The sequence below is a fragment of the Mya arenaria genome, chromosome 1 (assembly GCF_026914265.1).
Source record: "Mya arenaria isolate MELC-2E11 chromosome 1, ASM2691426v1".
Lineage (NCBI taxonomy): Eukaryota > Metazoa > Mollusca > Bivalvia > Myida > Myidae > Mya > Mya arenaria.
The window spans coordinates 48214493-48227801 of NC_069122.1; the positions used below are offsets into that span (position 1 = coordinate 48214493).

At 34.4% G+C, this 13309-nt stretch overlaps 1 protein-coding gene across 1 annotated transcript; it reads left to right on the forward strand.

Annotated features, from left to right (window-relative positions):
• The first annotated feature begins 424 nt into the window (after window positions 1-424).
• LOC128227642 (heparan-sulfate 6-O-sulfotransferase 1-B-like) lies at window positions 425-2304 on the forward strand. The gene is made up of 2 exons (XM_052938368.1): window positions 425-900; window positions 1746-2304. Exons 1-2 carry the CDS (start codon window positions 425-427, stop codon window positions 2302-2304), a joined length of 1035 nt encoding a protein of 344 aa, XP_052794328.1.
• The last annotated feature ends 11005 nt before the right edge of the window (window positions 2305-13309 follow it).

Below are 13309 nucleotides of genomic sequence, written 5' to 3' on the forward strand. Positions count from 1 at the left end.
ATTGTATTGGCTTTCATCTAATATTGATAGTAATATACTTGATACGCGTACTTGTTGAAACACGTCATAAATTGTTCATTAAAACTCGCCAGAAATGAAAACAAGGATAACTTTTTTTACGTCTTTTTTCTGTATGTAGTTTAATAATAGGCAATAGTGTATGTTTAGTAATAAAATGAAGTTAAAGAAACAAATATCATGCGCAATTTTAATCGTGCTTGGAATAACAGTTTTACATACCTTTATTTCATTGAAGGACACTGACAATTCCTACGGTCAATTTATGAAACCCAGTGATGGATTGGAAAATATCAACAAGCAATTGTCGCAACAGAAGGAATCTTTGTTGAAAATCAATGGCGTTTTGGAAAGCATTAACGAGGAATTGTCCAAACAAAGCGTAGCTCAACATCCAGTGGTCCAAATGCCAATCAAACATGACACGAGAAGTGGGAAGACGTACACGATTGATGAACTGCGAGAACTGATGAGAAGTAATCCTACATTTAAAGAAAACGTTCTTAATCAAAAATATTACCATCCAAAAACAAAAGACGTTTTGAAACGTTACTTTCTGGGTGAGGCTTATTCGTTCAACATAAAATTCGACGACCTTGGCAGCCGTAGTTATGATATTAAGGAAGATGTGATAGTGAATATACATATGCAGAAAACTGGTGGAACGCATTTGGAAGATAGATTTAAAAAAGACTTACAACTACCGTTTAAGTGCCAATCAAAAGGTCGTGCGTGTAAATGTCTTAATGGGCAAGGAAATATGTGGCTATTCACGCCCGTCTTTACTGGATATGCTTGTGGCTTGCATCCTGATTGGACACAGCTGCATCGCTGTATTGAGGACTCATTCAACAAGCAAGAAGGAAAAACAAGGAGCCGCAGGTATCAGGGATTTACTTTTATTTTCCATTTATCAACCCGCCTGTCATTTAATGATAGCGTCGGGTTAGTGTAATTACCGTTCGTCCCGTCGTCGGAATGGAACATACTTGGCCATAATTCAAAGACAGTTCAAATGAAACATGTTGCAAAACAATATGAAATGGGTAGCAAGCCAGTTTCCTCTAGTTCAAATAGTAGTTCAGTTGTACGTTTTCTAAACGATTGTTATAGACATTTATAGTTTACATTTTGATATAAATAGACCAACTTTAGACTTGTAAAAATGACATTTCTAGCATTCCACATATGTGACAACCATAGATGTCCTTAAAATTAATTTGCAGATCATTAGTCCATACGTCATCCTTCGCTTCATAAAATTTACCCACTTTGAAGTTAAGGCCTATTTATCTTTCACATAAACCATTTGCTTTGGGCCGGTTGTAAGCAAATTTCTGGTCATTCAGAAATTTTATTAATCACAGTGCTTTGCTTCTGATAAAAGACTGCTGACAAAAGCAGTGTGTTTATAACATCAACTAAAGTTATACTCAAATCATTTTAAACGCAACTGTTTTATAAACACATATGTTCAGATACCAAGGTGATGCAATTATATGAAGGATGTGTTGATAGTTAAATTAAAATCAGAGATCATGTTACGGAAGCACATAGCGTTATGTGAAGTTTCATCATGAATTTTCCGTTGCATATATATGTTTCTAGCTAGCCTTAACCTGGAAGATTTATTATTACTAGCGCTTATTCCTCAGGTGACCGATCATAGGCTGTCTAGGCACTCTTATGAGTACGTGTGTTATTTCTTAACCTATATCTTATTACAGATATTTCTACATCACCCAATTGCGAGACCCTTTGGAGCGTTACCTTAGTGAGTACCACCACCAAACAACCTCGGGCCACTGGGAGGAATCGATCATCGGTTGTGGCGTTCGTGACAAACCGTATTGGAATGATATGCGCCCTTGTTTTGTCACAAAAGACTGGCGTGGCGTTTCTTTCAGTGACTTTATGGCATGTCCGTTCAATCTGGCAACGAACAGAATGACCAGGATGTTGGCCGATCTCGTTCCGACACAGTGCTATAGTAAATACCTGGACGAACGGCAGAAGAAAATACGAGCTGAAAAATGGGTGGATTCAGCGAAACAAAACATTAGAAACATGGAGTATTTTCGTTTAATGGAACGTCCGGAGGAGTCAGACTTTCTTTTTGCCAAAGTGTTTGACCTTCATTTCAAAAATAAAGATCGAATGATAGCATCTGGTACCACAAAACTACGAATGACTGAAAACGAATTCATGAAAATGATTCAACTAGCAGAACTAGATATTCATATTTATTTATTTGCTCAAGATATATTCAACCATAGGCTGATCTGATAGGTCGGTGTATTGTTTAATCTCTACAGACTCGGTTGAATACCCTGAAAAAGTGCAGCGATTCTCTTGTGCGGTTTTGGCCGCCATATAACTCATGAAGCTTTACTTTGTTTATACAATCGATGTATATTGTTGCTACGGCATTACATAACTGCCCATTTAAAGACTTATTCTAGTCGTTTGTTGATTACGTACCAATTATGAATATGAGAATCATAACCGAGCCTTGCATCACACATAGATAACATTGGTTACGTAAACTGTTTCGTGGTAACGACAGGCATAACGTATGCTTTTTGGTTTTATTGTCATATTATTTACCTGGCTCACGCACCAATCAAATTATAAGGTGGATATCACGTGGTCGTCGTTTTGTTTATCTCTAGAGACTTAGTTGAATATGTGCAAAAAGCGTATACTGTTGTACAGTTTATCTTTATGATAATTTATGATTGTTAAGCTGTATTATTAAGGGTCACCAGCAGGTTCGAACAGTATTATTTAAATTGTCGAAATAAAGGAAAGTAATCGGAAGAAAATGATGCTATTGTGAAGTAGCGATGCGAAAAGGGTGAACTAAATGTACTTGATATATAAAATGAAATAGGTTGACAAGAGATAGGAAGGAAACGGTGATTGTGTAAACATTGTTACTAATGGGAATGGTGTTGTTTTGTATGAAAACTGGACTAAAGAGAATAGCAGTACAGTCATTTATGTGTTTCTCAACGTCAGTTTCAGCATCATAAAGATAACAAGTGTAATGGTGCGCTAGCTATTTAATAATCACTTAAAGCTACACTCTCAGAGATTACCGTTTTTACTTTTTGTTGTTTTTTTTGTCTTGGAAAGAGGATATTTTTGCGTAAATATCTCCAAACCAATTGCATCTTTCCGTTCAAAAATTACTGTTAATCGCTTAAACCGTTACTAACGGTTGAAGAAAAATAAATATAACATGAGTTTTTTTAACTTAATTATTAAATTCTGCGATCGATTTTTTGTCAGCAGTCTTATGTCATTAATTTCTATGAATTTTCGCAAAAAAAATGGCTGGTTCCAAGACGAAAAATAAAAAAAATGTCCAAACGTTCAATCTGGAAGAGTGCAACTTTAAGGGGAGTATTATTGACAATTGTTTTTACAAAAGTTGTCTAAATGTTCAATCCGTGAGTGTGCACCTTTAAATCGTAATTACTATTTTTTTAAACAAACTGGCATAACTGTTATGTTTGCTGAATTGTCCGTTACCTACACACTTTAATGATTTAAATTTGATTACATTTGGATTTACGTAGTATATCGTGTCGATAAATCGCGATTTGCTATCGTTAAAAGCACTACATTTAAGTAGATAGTTGTACTCGTCTACAATACTGCTATTTAATAGCTTGGCACAGCGGAAACTTTCAAGCTGCCGGTCTAGATTGGAAGGCGATGATTTCTGGCTCGAAACTTAACCATAGACTTTAACAATTTATAAAGAGTAATTATAAAGTAGCTCTTAAGTCCAAAATCGTTTTAAGCAATCAATAGTTACTACATATGTGGTTGACATACCTATGATTCGAGATTTGGATCGTCTGTAAATAAATATATATTGAGAAATAATCCAATGTTAAGCGGATTTAAGATTTGTTCATTAAATAAATAAAGTGACCATTTTCCAAAATCGCTTTAATAAAAATTGATTATGACCTTTTGAACTTTTAACGAAATCCAGTGCAAGTCTTTTAAATAAATATGATGTGGTGTTTAAAATCGATCGGGCATGATATCTTAACGTTCTGTGATACATAAACGGAAAACAAAACTATTAAAACATATCTGATATTGATACTATGATATCTTTACTCATACTGTACAGAGTATTACTAAATCCTTGTTTTACATCATTATACAGTCGAACCTCGTTGGCTCGGACTCGCTTGGGTCGAATTCCTCGTTGGCTCGATCTGGATTTAAAGAACCAATTTATTTATACTGAATGTAAGCAATTCCGCTTGGCTCGAATATTTCGAGGATCGAAGTGTTTTCGCCGGTTCTTGGGAGTTCGAGCCAACGAGTTTCGACTGTATATTGAAGCGTTAACGACAATATAATACATTTAAACATTATGAGAACTGTTTACAAAGGATTTGTTAAAGATGCACTCTTACTCCCAAATAAGACAACAATAAATGTAATTATTTAATTCTACCGAAAAGGATCAGTAATAATAAAAAAACAATGGTTCTTATGAAATATACCGTGTGTAATTTTAATAAAAAAAACGTGGAGAAAACATGGAATTTCAACCTTATGAGTTGATATATCACTTTAAATCTTTTAGGACCCACCAATCATTTAATAGTTGTGCGTTTTCAGCTTTTAAATACGGATAAAATCTTGTTATCAGTAATAAATAGTTTTTAAAAATTCCGCAGTAAGTAGTTAAAGGTTTATCACTCAAAATCTATGTTTGTTATACATGTGTATGTATTGATTTTAAATACGCACTAGTAGTGTGATGCCGATGGTTGATTATCATCGACAAATGATCGGAAAGGCCTACGTCGGCGACAATCGATTATAGAAACAAGGGACGTAACAGCTCCCGACTAACTTTCTTTTTCTGGTTATTGGTGGTTGATGTTGAAAAGCTAAAGTGTTACTATGTTAAGTTATCTAGTGATATTTGTATCAAGTCATTAAGTCTCTGCAGTACTTTATTACAAATTGTCTTTGTAATATAACTGCTAAATGATTAGTTCTCACCTTCTAATATTTGTGGTTTAAAAGTGATTTTTAAAACATGTTACCGTTTACTTCTTACCATGTAAGAATTTGGTTTTCTCATTTTTTTTTGAAAGAAAATGTTTTTGTAAAACATTTAGAATATTAAACTGCATGTAAAACTTGTAACTGACTGATTATTAAAACGAAATTGATATCTTTAGTTGTGTTTATTTTACACATGTATGCAATACTATCTAAGACAAACATTTCTTGCCTCATGTTTGTGACACAGTAGTCCTGTGTCACCTTATGTTTGAAACAAGTCCTCAAAGTTACATTTTATTTAAAAGTCATCTAATATCTGTAGAATAACTACGTCTCTCTAGCTCGAAAGTAAGAATCAGACTCTAAGAGCTACGGGCGATCGGCCCTTACCTCAATATTCAAACTATGTCATATCCACGTGATCTCACCTAGCTACCTTCGCAGCTTAGGTATTTCCCTAGGATTATGATAACGTGCATATGCAGGACCACATCGTGTTACAATGTTATGTAGTAGTAACCTGTAAACACTAAAAGATAGTCGCGTTCTGAATAAATAATGTAATGTATACAGAGAAATGTACAAACACTGTTGTAAGGGAATATTGATGGTTAAAACTGGTGCATGTACAGTATTTGATTGCCTTAATATGATGGACAAGGATAATTGAATAATGATTAAATCGATCCATAATCGATCATTAATCGGTTTCATCAACCGAATATCGATACTTTTTTTCTGTCCGATTCAAAACACTACGTACTAGTGGATCCAGGAGGGCATGTTCTCAAACCCACCCGCGAGCACTTAAAACGAAAAAGATTTCGTTTCTGAGGGAGGGTCGCAAGTCAAAAGGGTACGCCCCTACGTTAGGCCTCCTATAACTCAGAATCCTGGATCCGCCCCTGAATACGAGTGTCATTTTAAGACTGCCAAGTTCAAATATATCTAGAATTAACATAGAAACAAACAAAGTAGTGATAAACTTCTAGAATTGGAAACTTGATAACATAATCAGCTAAGCTAAAAGAAAAGCGCAAAATGAAACACTATGAAAAGTTAAAAAGAGTTATAGAGAGTTCCCAGGTCTTTTTTTTTAAAATTGTACATACTAGTTCCGAATATAACTGAAACTGGGTCATTTCGATCTAAGACATACTTTTAAAACCTTTATATATTTTGTGTTGACCTCGATTTGTTTGTGATATGTCATACTTTATCCGTGGCAAAGGTAAATTTTAATATGTTTATTATTTGTTAAACCGTGACTGACTGCATATTGGCGCAATCGTACTATGTTTAAAGTTACTCGCTCATGGTTAGTTAAATGCACTTTTTTAATTACGAAATAAAGTTTGACAAATTATAAGGAGTGTTAATACAAAAATACCAAAAGCTAGAACCCTGCAGCAAATGTTGGTATTTGCTCAAATATCGTCTTTGCAGAGAACAATTTTCATTAGCGTTAATAACGTATTTGAAAATTATTTACGGCTGTTGTGTTGCGCTATGCACCATTTTTTACTTTTCAGGTGGCCCCACAGTGCCGGGTGAATGCGGTGCTTTTGTCTTGGGGCAAAAAAAAGCGGTGAATGGACCTTACCTAGAGTCCATGGGGCGCGGGGGCATTTGGCGGGGATCTTACCAGCAGTTTGTGCCCGCAGGGCGGGGATTTTGCCCGGGCTTGGCTGGTCCGAAAGTCAAAGTCCAAGGTTTTCCTCGGACCTGGGGGGGGGCGTGGTTACAATTTACCGGGGCATTATTGGTTGATTGGCATTATCATGTAATGTTATCAATGTATCTTGAACAGGTCAACATATCCACTAATTTGGTTAAAGTCCCGGTGACCGTGTGGACTAGCCGACCGTTTTCTATTTTTTTCTTGACTTATCCGGCATGTGTTCGAACCCCACTAAAACCAAAATATTTTTATGCTAGAACTGTATTTTGGCAATTTTGATATCACAGAGTAAAATAATGATGAAATAAGTGTTTTCAGATGCATTACCGGGAAACTAATTTTTGTTCCCAAAACATGAGCGAGTCACTTTAAAGACGCACAGGGTTCACGTACTGCACAGTAAAGTTGTTTTTTCAAATATGATTTTTTTTAACAAATACTTTAAAAGTGCTTAAAACGATTCAAATGACAAGGCTGAGAATTTTATTAGAAATAACAATTTTAACATTGTGTACGGCGTTTTGGATCAATATTGGATGGTCACACAACAACGAGTGAAAAAAATGCTGCTTTAAAACAATAAATAGACACACTTCGTTGATTTAAAATTTAACAGAGCCTATCGCTCTGTTGTCTTTACATTTGTGTATGTTCATTAAAGGAATGTATTGCGGGATTGGTGTCATTATCGGGGTATGAAAGCAATTGGGCTGTTCAAAGTGTGCGGAGTCCGAAGTGAGTATTTACAGCAGTCTTGTTGTGAATGTTAAGGTTAACAAAATGTAAAATTTGACGACCCGGCTACCGTTTGTTCCATCCAACGTGCGACAGACACTAAAGCAGGCGCGTAGAAGCTGAGGCCGCAGGGGCCGCAGGGGCCGCGGGCGCGGCCCTAATATTTTGGCTAGTAACGGCAATGGGGCCGCGAATATTTGATACCGATTTTCTTAATAATCGTATTTTAAATAAAGCTAGACCAATTAGACCAAGACCAGTCTGACGAGATATTGAATAAACAGGTCACCATGTCAGAATTTAACCTGTGACCATCTAGCTAATTTGCGAGTGAATGGCGTGGAAACAGTCGGGAGATTATTAGAGACGGGTAAGTGGAAAAAGAGGCAATAAGACAATAATTATTTGTATCGTTTTGATGTTTCAAAAACTGTAGTTGATTGTGAGTATTGCAATTACTCGTTAAAATAATAGTGTTTTAGATAGCCAGCAATATGTATTGTTTCAGACTTGTCACATTAAAGTTTGACTTTAAAATGGACGTCCCAAATCAGCCTAAAAGTTTTAAATTTCCTAAGAGATATTTTGGCACTAAAAAACTGAACACATGGGATTAAACTCGCATGGGTTCCAAAGTCACTCGTGGCTTGACTATGAAGAGGTAAACTGCGCTAATTTGTTATTTAACATACATAGTGAGACTGCGCAAATATGAATAAATGTTACTAAACGATAATAGTTTTATATCTATCAACTATTTTAACCGAAAAAGGTTTAGATAAAAGCATGAAAATAAAACCCGAGCACACTGGAAATCGAGTCTTTCAATGCTCAAAATTGAAAAAAATCTCGTCTGTAAAGTCAGCACGTTTACATTACACAAAATACACAGTTGATGAAAATGTATAAAGTTGTATGCTGGAATTCCCCTGAAGTTTAATTTGGAAAATGAAACACGTCAGCATGATGTATACGTAAACTGACATGCATACGGACATTTACGCAACTCTATATCGAGACATCTCTACCCATCAGTATTTAAACTATTTGACATTTTAAAGCAGCACTCTCACAGACTGACCGATCTTTTTTTCTTCTTTTTTTTGTCTAGGAATGAACGAATCTTTGCGTAAATATCTGGAAACCAGTGATATAAATCTGGAGAAAAATATCAGATCGCAGACTTTTAATATTTACGTTCAAAAATATTTTTTGTGGCAAGAAGCGTTATAAAAGCTTTTTGAAAAATGAGTTTTTTTGGCATACACGTTAATATGAAAAGCTGCGATCTGATCCTTTGTCGGCAGTCTTATATCACTGTTTCTCAGAAATTTACACAAAACATGGCTCATTTTGAGACAAGAATAGTTGTCAAAACGGTCCATCCGTGTGCAGAGTGCAGCTATAACACTTCATTTGATAAACCTCGAGACATGTCCACGTTTACGAAGCAGTGGCTCCAGCTCTTTTAGGAGCTGTGTATAAAAACGAGCCAATGACACTTCCGAGCTAGAGCAAAAGAACGGATATCATCGTAAAACGTAAGTAGGACTCGTTATTTTATTTAATATCACTATTATGAGGGCTTATTTGAGAAATCAGGGAATGCAGTGCCATATAAATATGTTTAATCTTCACACGTATTTCGGTTATTTTGTAAACATATTGTTTATGGAGTTATAAAACCGATTCTCCCATCAAACAAATGCATGTTTACAAACGAATGTAGAACATTTTCATCAATTTTCAGCTGAATTTCACTCAAGAAGCTTACATTTAAGATAAAACCAGTATTATAGAGTGCTTTTATTTTGTTGGGAATAAAAATGACCGCAAGTTTACCGGAATAAGCATGTTAATACTCTTTTTGTGGGTTGAGCTGGAGCCAAAAGGTAGGGAGCTGGAGCCAAAGCGTGGAGGCTGAGCCAATACGCTGTATAATTTTTCACGTTTTGATGAGAAATGTCGGCAAATTCCGAACGCTAAATTCTTTATTAATAAAGATTTCTTTTAATGTTTTATGTATTACTCCTCGATATGTTCCAAGTCAGAAAGTCAGATGTGCAGCAAAAACTGGGATCTATTTTGTTCTGTAAGATATATTTTTATTCATTTATTTTAATATATAAAAGTGGGCGATGATACTTATAAGGTGTTTAATTCTTTAAGTTATCGCAATAATAAAGCAAACCCGTGTTGTGTTAAATTATGATAAATTAATTAAGTTTGACACTATCTGTATTTTAAAAGGGTTTCAAGATTTTAAAAGGTGTTTTAATCAAAGTCAGATGGTAAAGAACAAAAATGCGATGAACTTTCATGTACAACTTTTGAACCATAATGTAAACAAATACATTAGCTTTTCAATGACAAAAATGTACACTTAAACCAGTTAGTGATTCGTTTTATGTCTGGTGTTGTGGCTGTACTATCGGGTCCCATCACTTTGCCCACAATGTCTAGCAACTAACTTTGTCAATCCCAAATGAAAGACCTTGCACACACACACACTAATGTTTATTGGTTAAACATCGTGTGCTAACTTATGCTGTATTACGACCTTGCTGGTCAAGGAAACAATGAATTATTGTAAGAATGTGCACTAGTTTTCACTTAATCTAAGCCAAGATTGCGTTAAGTTTCGGTAAATAGTGTATCTCATTATATATACATAGCAAATATTAATCAAATGTACAGAAAAATGAGAAAAATAAAACTAACACGTATTTAATCCGTTTGGTGTAATAGCGGTCATTTAATTTCTGAGTTGATGCAATTTAGCAGATAGTTTACCAGCCTATCTAATCTTTGTTAAATGACACACTTTCTTTGATCCACTACAGTTAATTTATTTTGGAATCTGATTGGAGTAAAACACTGGTCAAGAAACCGTAACCATACAATCATAAAGATGTTGTGAAAGGATCGTTTAGCTCCATCGACATTTCTGAGATTGCAACGCCCATTATCAGATGAGTTGCGTTAAATATTCATAAATAATTATAAATTTTAAAAAATACAACAATATCTTAATAAAAGTTATAAATACAGAACTTCAACTATTCCAAATATGCCGAGTTAAGTGCATTATTATTCAGCGTATTGGCTCAGCCTCCACGCTTTGGCTCCAGCTCCCTACCTTTTACACCCTTCAGCTAAGGATTAACCGCATCTGTTCTTGCGTTTTATATGATGTATGCTAAACTGAGAAAATGCGATCAGTTCTTATATTTGAATTTCAAATAAGTATTCATTACGATTAAATAAATGCATTATCTTTTGTAATTGAGCCATTATTGTTAGTCTTAGGCGATGTAAAGCTCAACATACGTTTTTAATAAAATAGTTATAGGTCATTTAGCATAGTTCTGTATAATATGGTGATATACTTGGACGAGTACAGTTGGGTAAACAGCTTTTCTCAGCTGTGTAACTTATTTATTCTATACCGTCTTTACAATATTTTGACGAAAACGTTTGCAAACAAACGAAAATAGATCATTGTTATTAAAGATGATTTATGTCACTCGAACTTTTCACGCGTTTCGATCTTGATCATGGGTTTAACCTGTAAAATATATTGGTCGGTCACGTGTTGAAATGAGGGTCTACGATTGGACGTATAAATTCGGTATATAATATTTGCTAATATGTGACGTAACAGCCACAGAACTCTCTAAGTGTTCACTTAAACTGTTGGAAGTCTTTAAGTTATTAAACAACAACCGTTCGAATGTCATTTCTTGTTCCACGTTCTTTCTAAGTATAATAATCAGTATATAATACAGCATGACATTTAAGGTAATCCCACATCCTAACTGCCGTCCATTAAGGACCCAAGGCCGCGTTCCTTGCCTTGCCTAACCCAACTGTTTTTACATCCAAATTCATCTCTCTTATATACTTTGTTGTATAAATATGACAGCTTTACAACCCAAGGAATACACGTTTTTGTAATTATCATGACCATTTTGTACATTTGTACCAGGTCGGCTGTCAAACACCTACATATTCAAATGACAATCAAATGTGCCCGACCTTACTAAACATACAGTATGTAGACACATAAACATTTAATTAATCTTAATTATATCTTAAATATAACGTTAATTAACGTATTACGGTATTACGTCACAGATATTTGTAACGTCGTATAATTGGTTAAACGACGTCGCGCAAATCAAATCGGAGTGTAATATTGAAATAAACAATGACGTCATAACTCCTTGCGCGTTATACACTGTGCATGTCAAGTTGTATCAATACAATGTACAAGGCGAATGTAAATACAAGTATTTTAATTTGTGTCTTGTATAATATGAGTCCACGTCTCAAAGATCGTTTTCACACTACGAGGTTGATGCTGCAACTATGGATTACACAGAAATACTTTGTGTCTTAGCCATTTCTTTGCAACACGTTTAAGAATCGTATTATTCCATGGGGGATATGTGGCTCGCAATAACTGCTGGCTGATATCAAAGCTCAAGATAAAGCTTGCTACGAATTGCTTTTATGAACAATAATAGCAGAACATAACAGAGCAGACAGTGTATTCGACTTATAAAAGTGTACATACTCGTAAAGCATATAGTATCATGTATTTAAATATTGTTACTTCTCTAAACATAAATATTTAATATAAAACATACAAACAAAAAGAAATATTTATTGTAAATTGAATACAAGATAATAATTATCATTGTTATGTTAACATTCGGAGATTATCATATAGCTATAAAGTTGTACTATAAATAATTGAGTTGCGTATAACAAACGCTTCTTTTATTTACAAACATTCATAATTTCGTTTTTATTACATGAAGTCAGTAATTCTCGAAACTATAATACGGATAGACTTACACAGTAGTTATGGTATCACCCACGAAATGACTCATTTTCTTTATCTCTAGAGCCCGTTTAACATTAGGATTCCATTCAACTATTTTATTCAGAATGTATATAAACCGCGGGTTATGGCCATCGCGGGGGCATTTGTTACGTTCCTGTTAACGCTCTTGGCACGGTTAAGATCATATATAAGTTTATACAGGTATTAATAAATGTACTGGAATTCATAATTGTTCTATTTGACGATAGCAAATAATATGATTCCCAGAGTATTTATAATGGCCAGAGTCTCATATCTCCGGTGAGCAATCTAGGTCCCTTAGGTCCATTTGTTAATAAGATTTATAAACTATTAAAGATGCACTCTTACTCCCAAATAAGATTTACCATGATTAATAATATTGTTTTAATATTCCAAAAAGAATAAATAAATATCTAAAACAATGGTTCTTATGAAGGATACCGAGTTTAATTTAAGAGAAATGAGCATAAAACACGGTATTTCTACGTTATGAAACTATAGTAGATCACAGTAAATCTTCAAATTCACCAATCATTTAATATGTTTGCGCTTTCTGCTATTAAAAACACGGCTAAAATCGTGTTATCAGTAATAAATATTTTCCATCAATGCATTATTTAGTAATTAGTTAAAGGTTTATCAGTCGAATTGATGACCGTTATACATGTGTATGTATTGATTTTAAATACGAGTGTCACTTTAAGACTTCACAGATAAGGATCTTTTTAGGATGATGGTATTTTATTATGAATTTTAACGAAGTATAAAAAGAACAAACATAAAATAAGCTTTTGATTTATTATCACATTGAGGTAATTACTACAAGTAGGCAGAACATTACAAATTACCTGTAGTTATCATTTAATTTCTATAGTAAAGTTTGATTTAGAATAATTGGTACTTTCTACAAACATCAAAATTTAGATTGTTTGACCTGTGGGTACAAGCGTTTC

What these genes read in the sequence shown, in the direction of transcription:
- LOC128227642 (XM_052938368.1), top strand. Translation starts at nt 425, where the DNA reads ATGCCAATCAAACATGACACGAGAAGTGGGAAGACGTACACGATTGAT. An exon ending in GGAAAAACAAGGAGCCGCAG is followed by an intron (nt 901 to 1,745) that starts GTATCAGGGATT and finishes ATCTTATTACAG; the next exon opens with ATATTTCTACATCACCCAAT.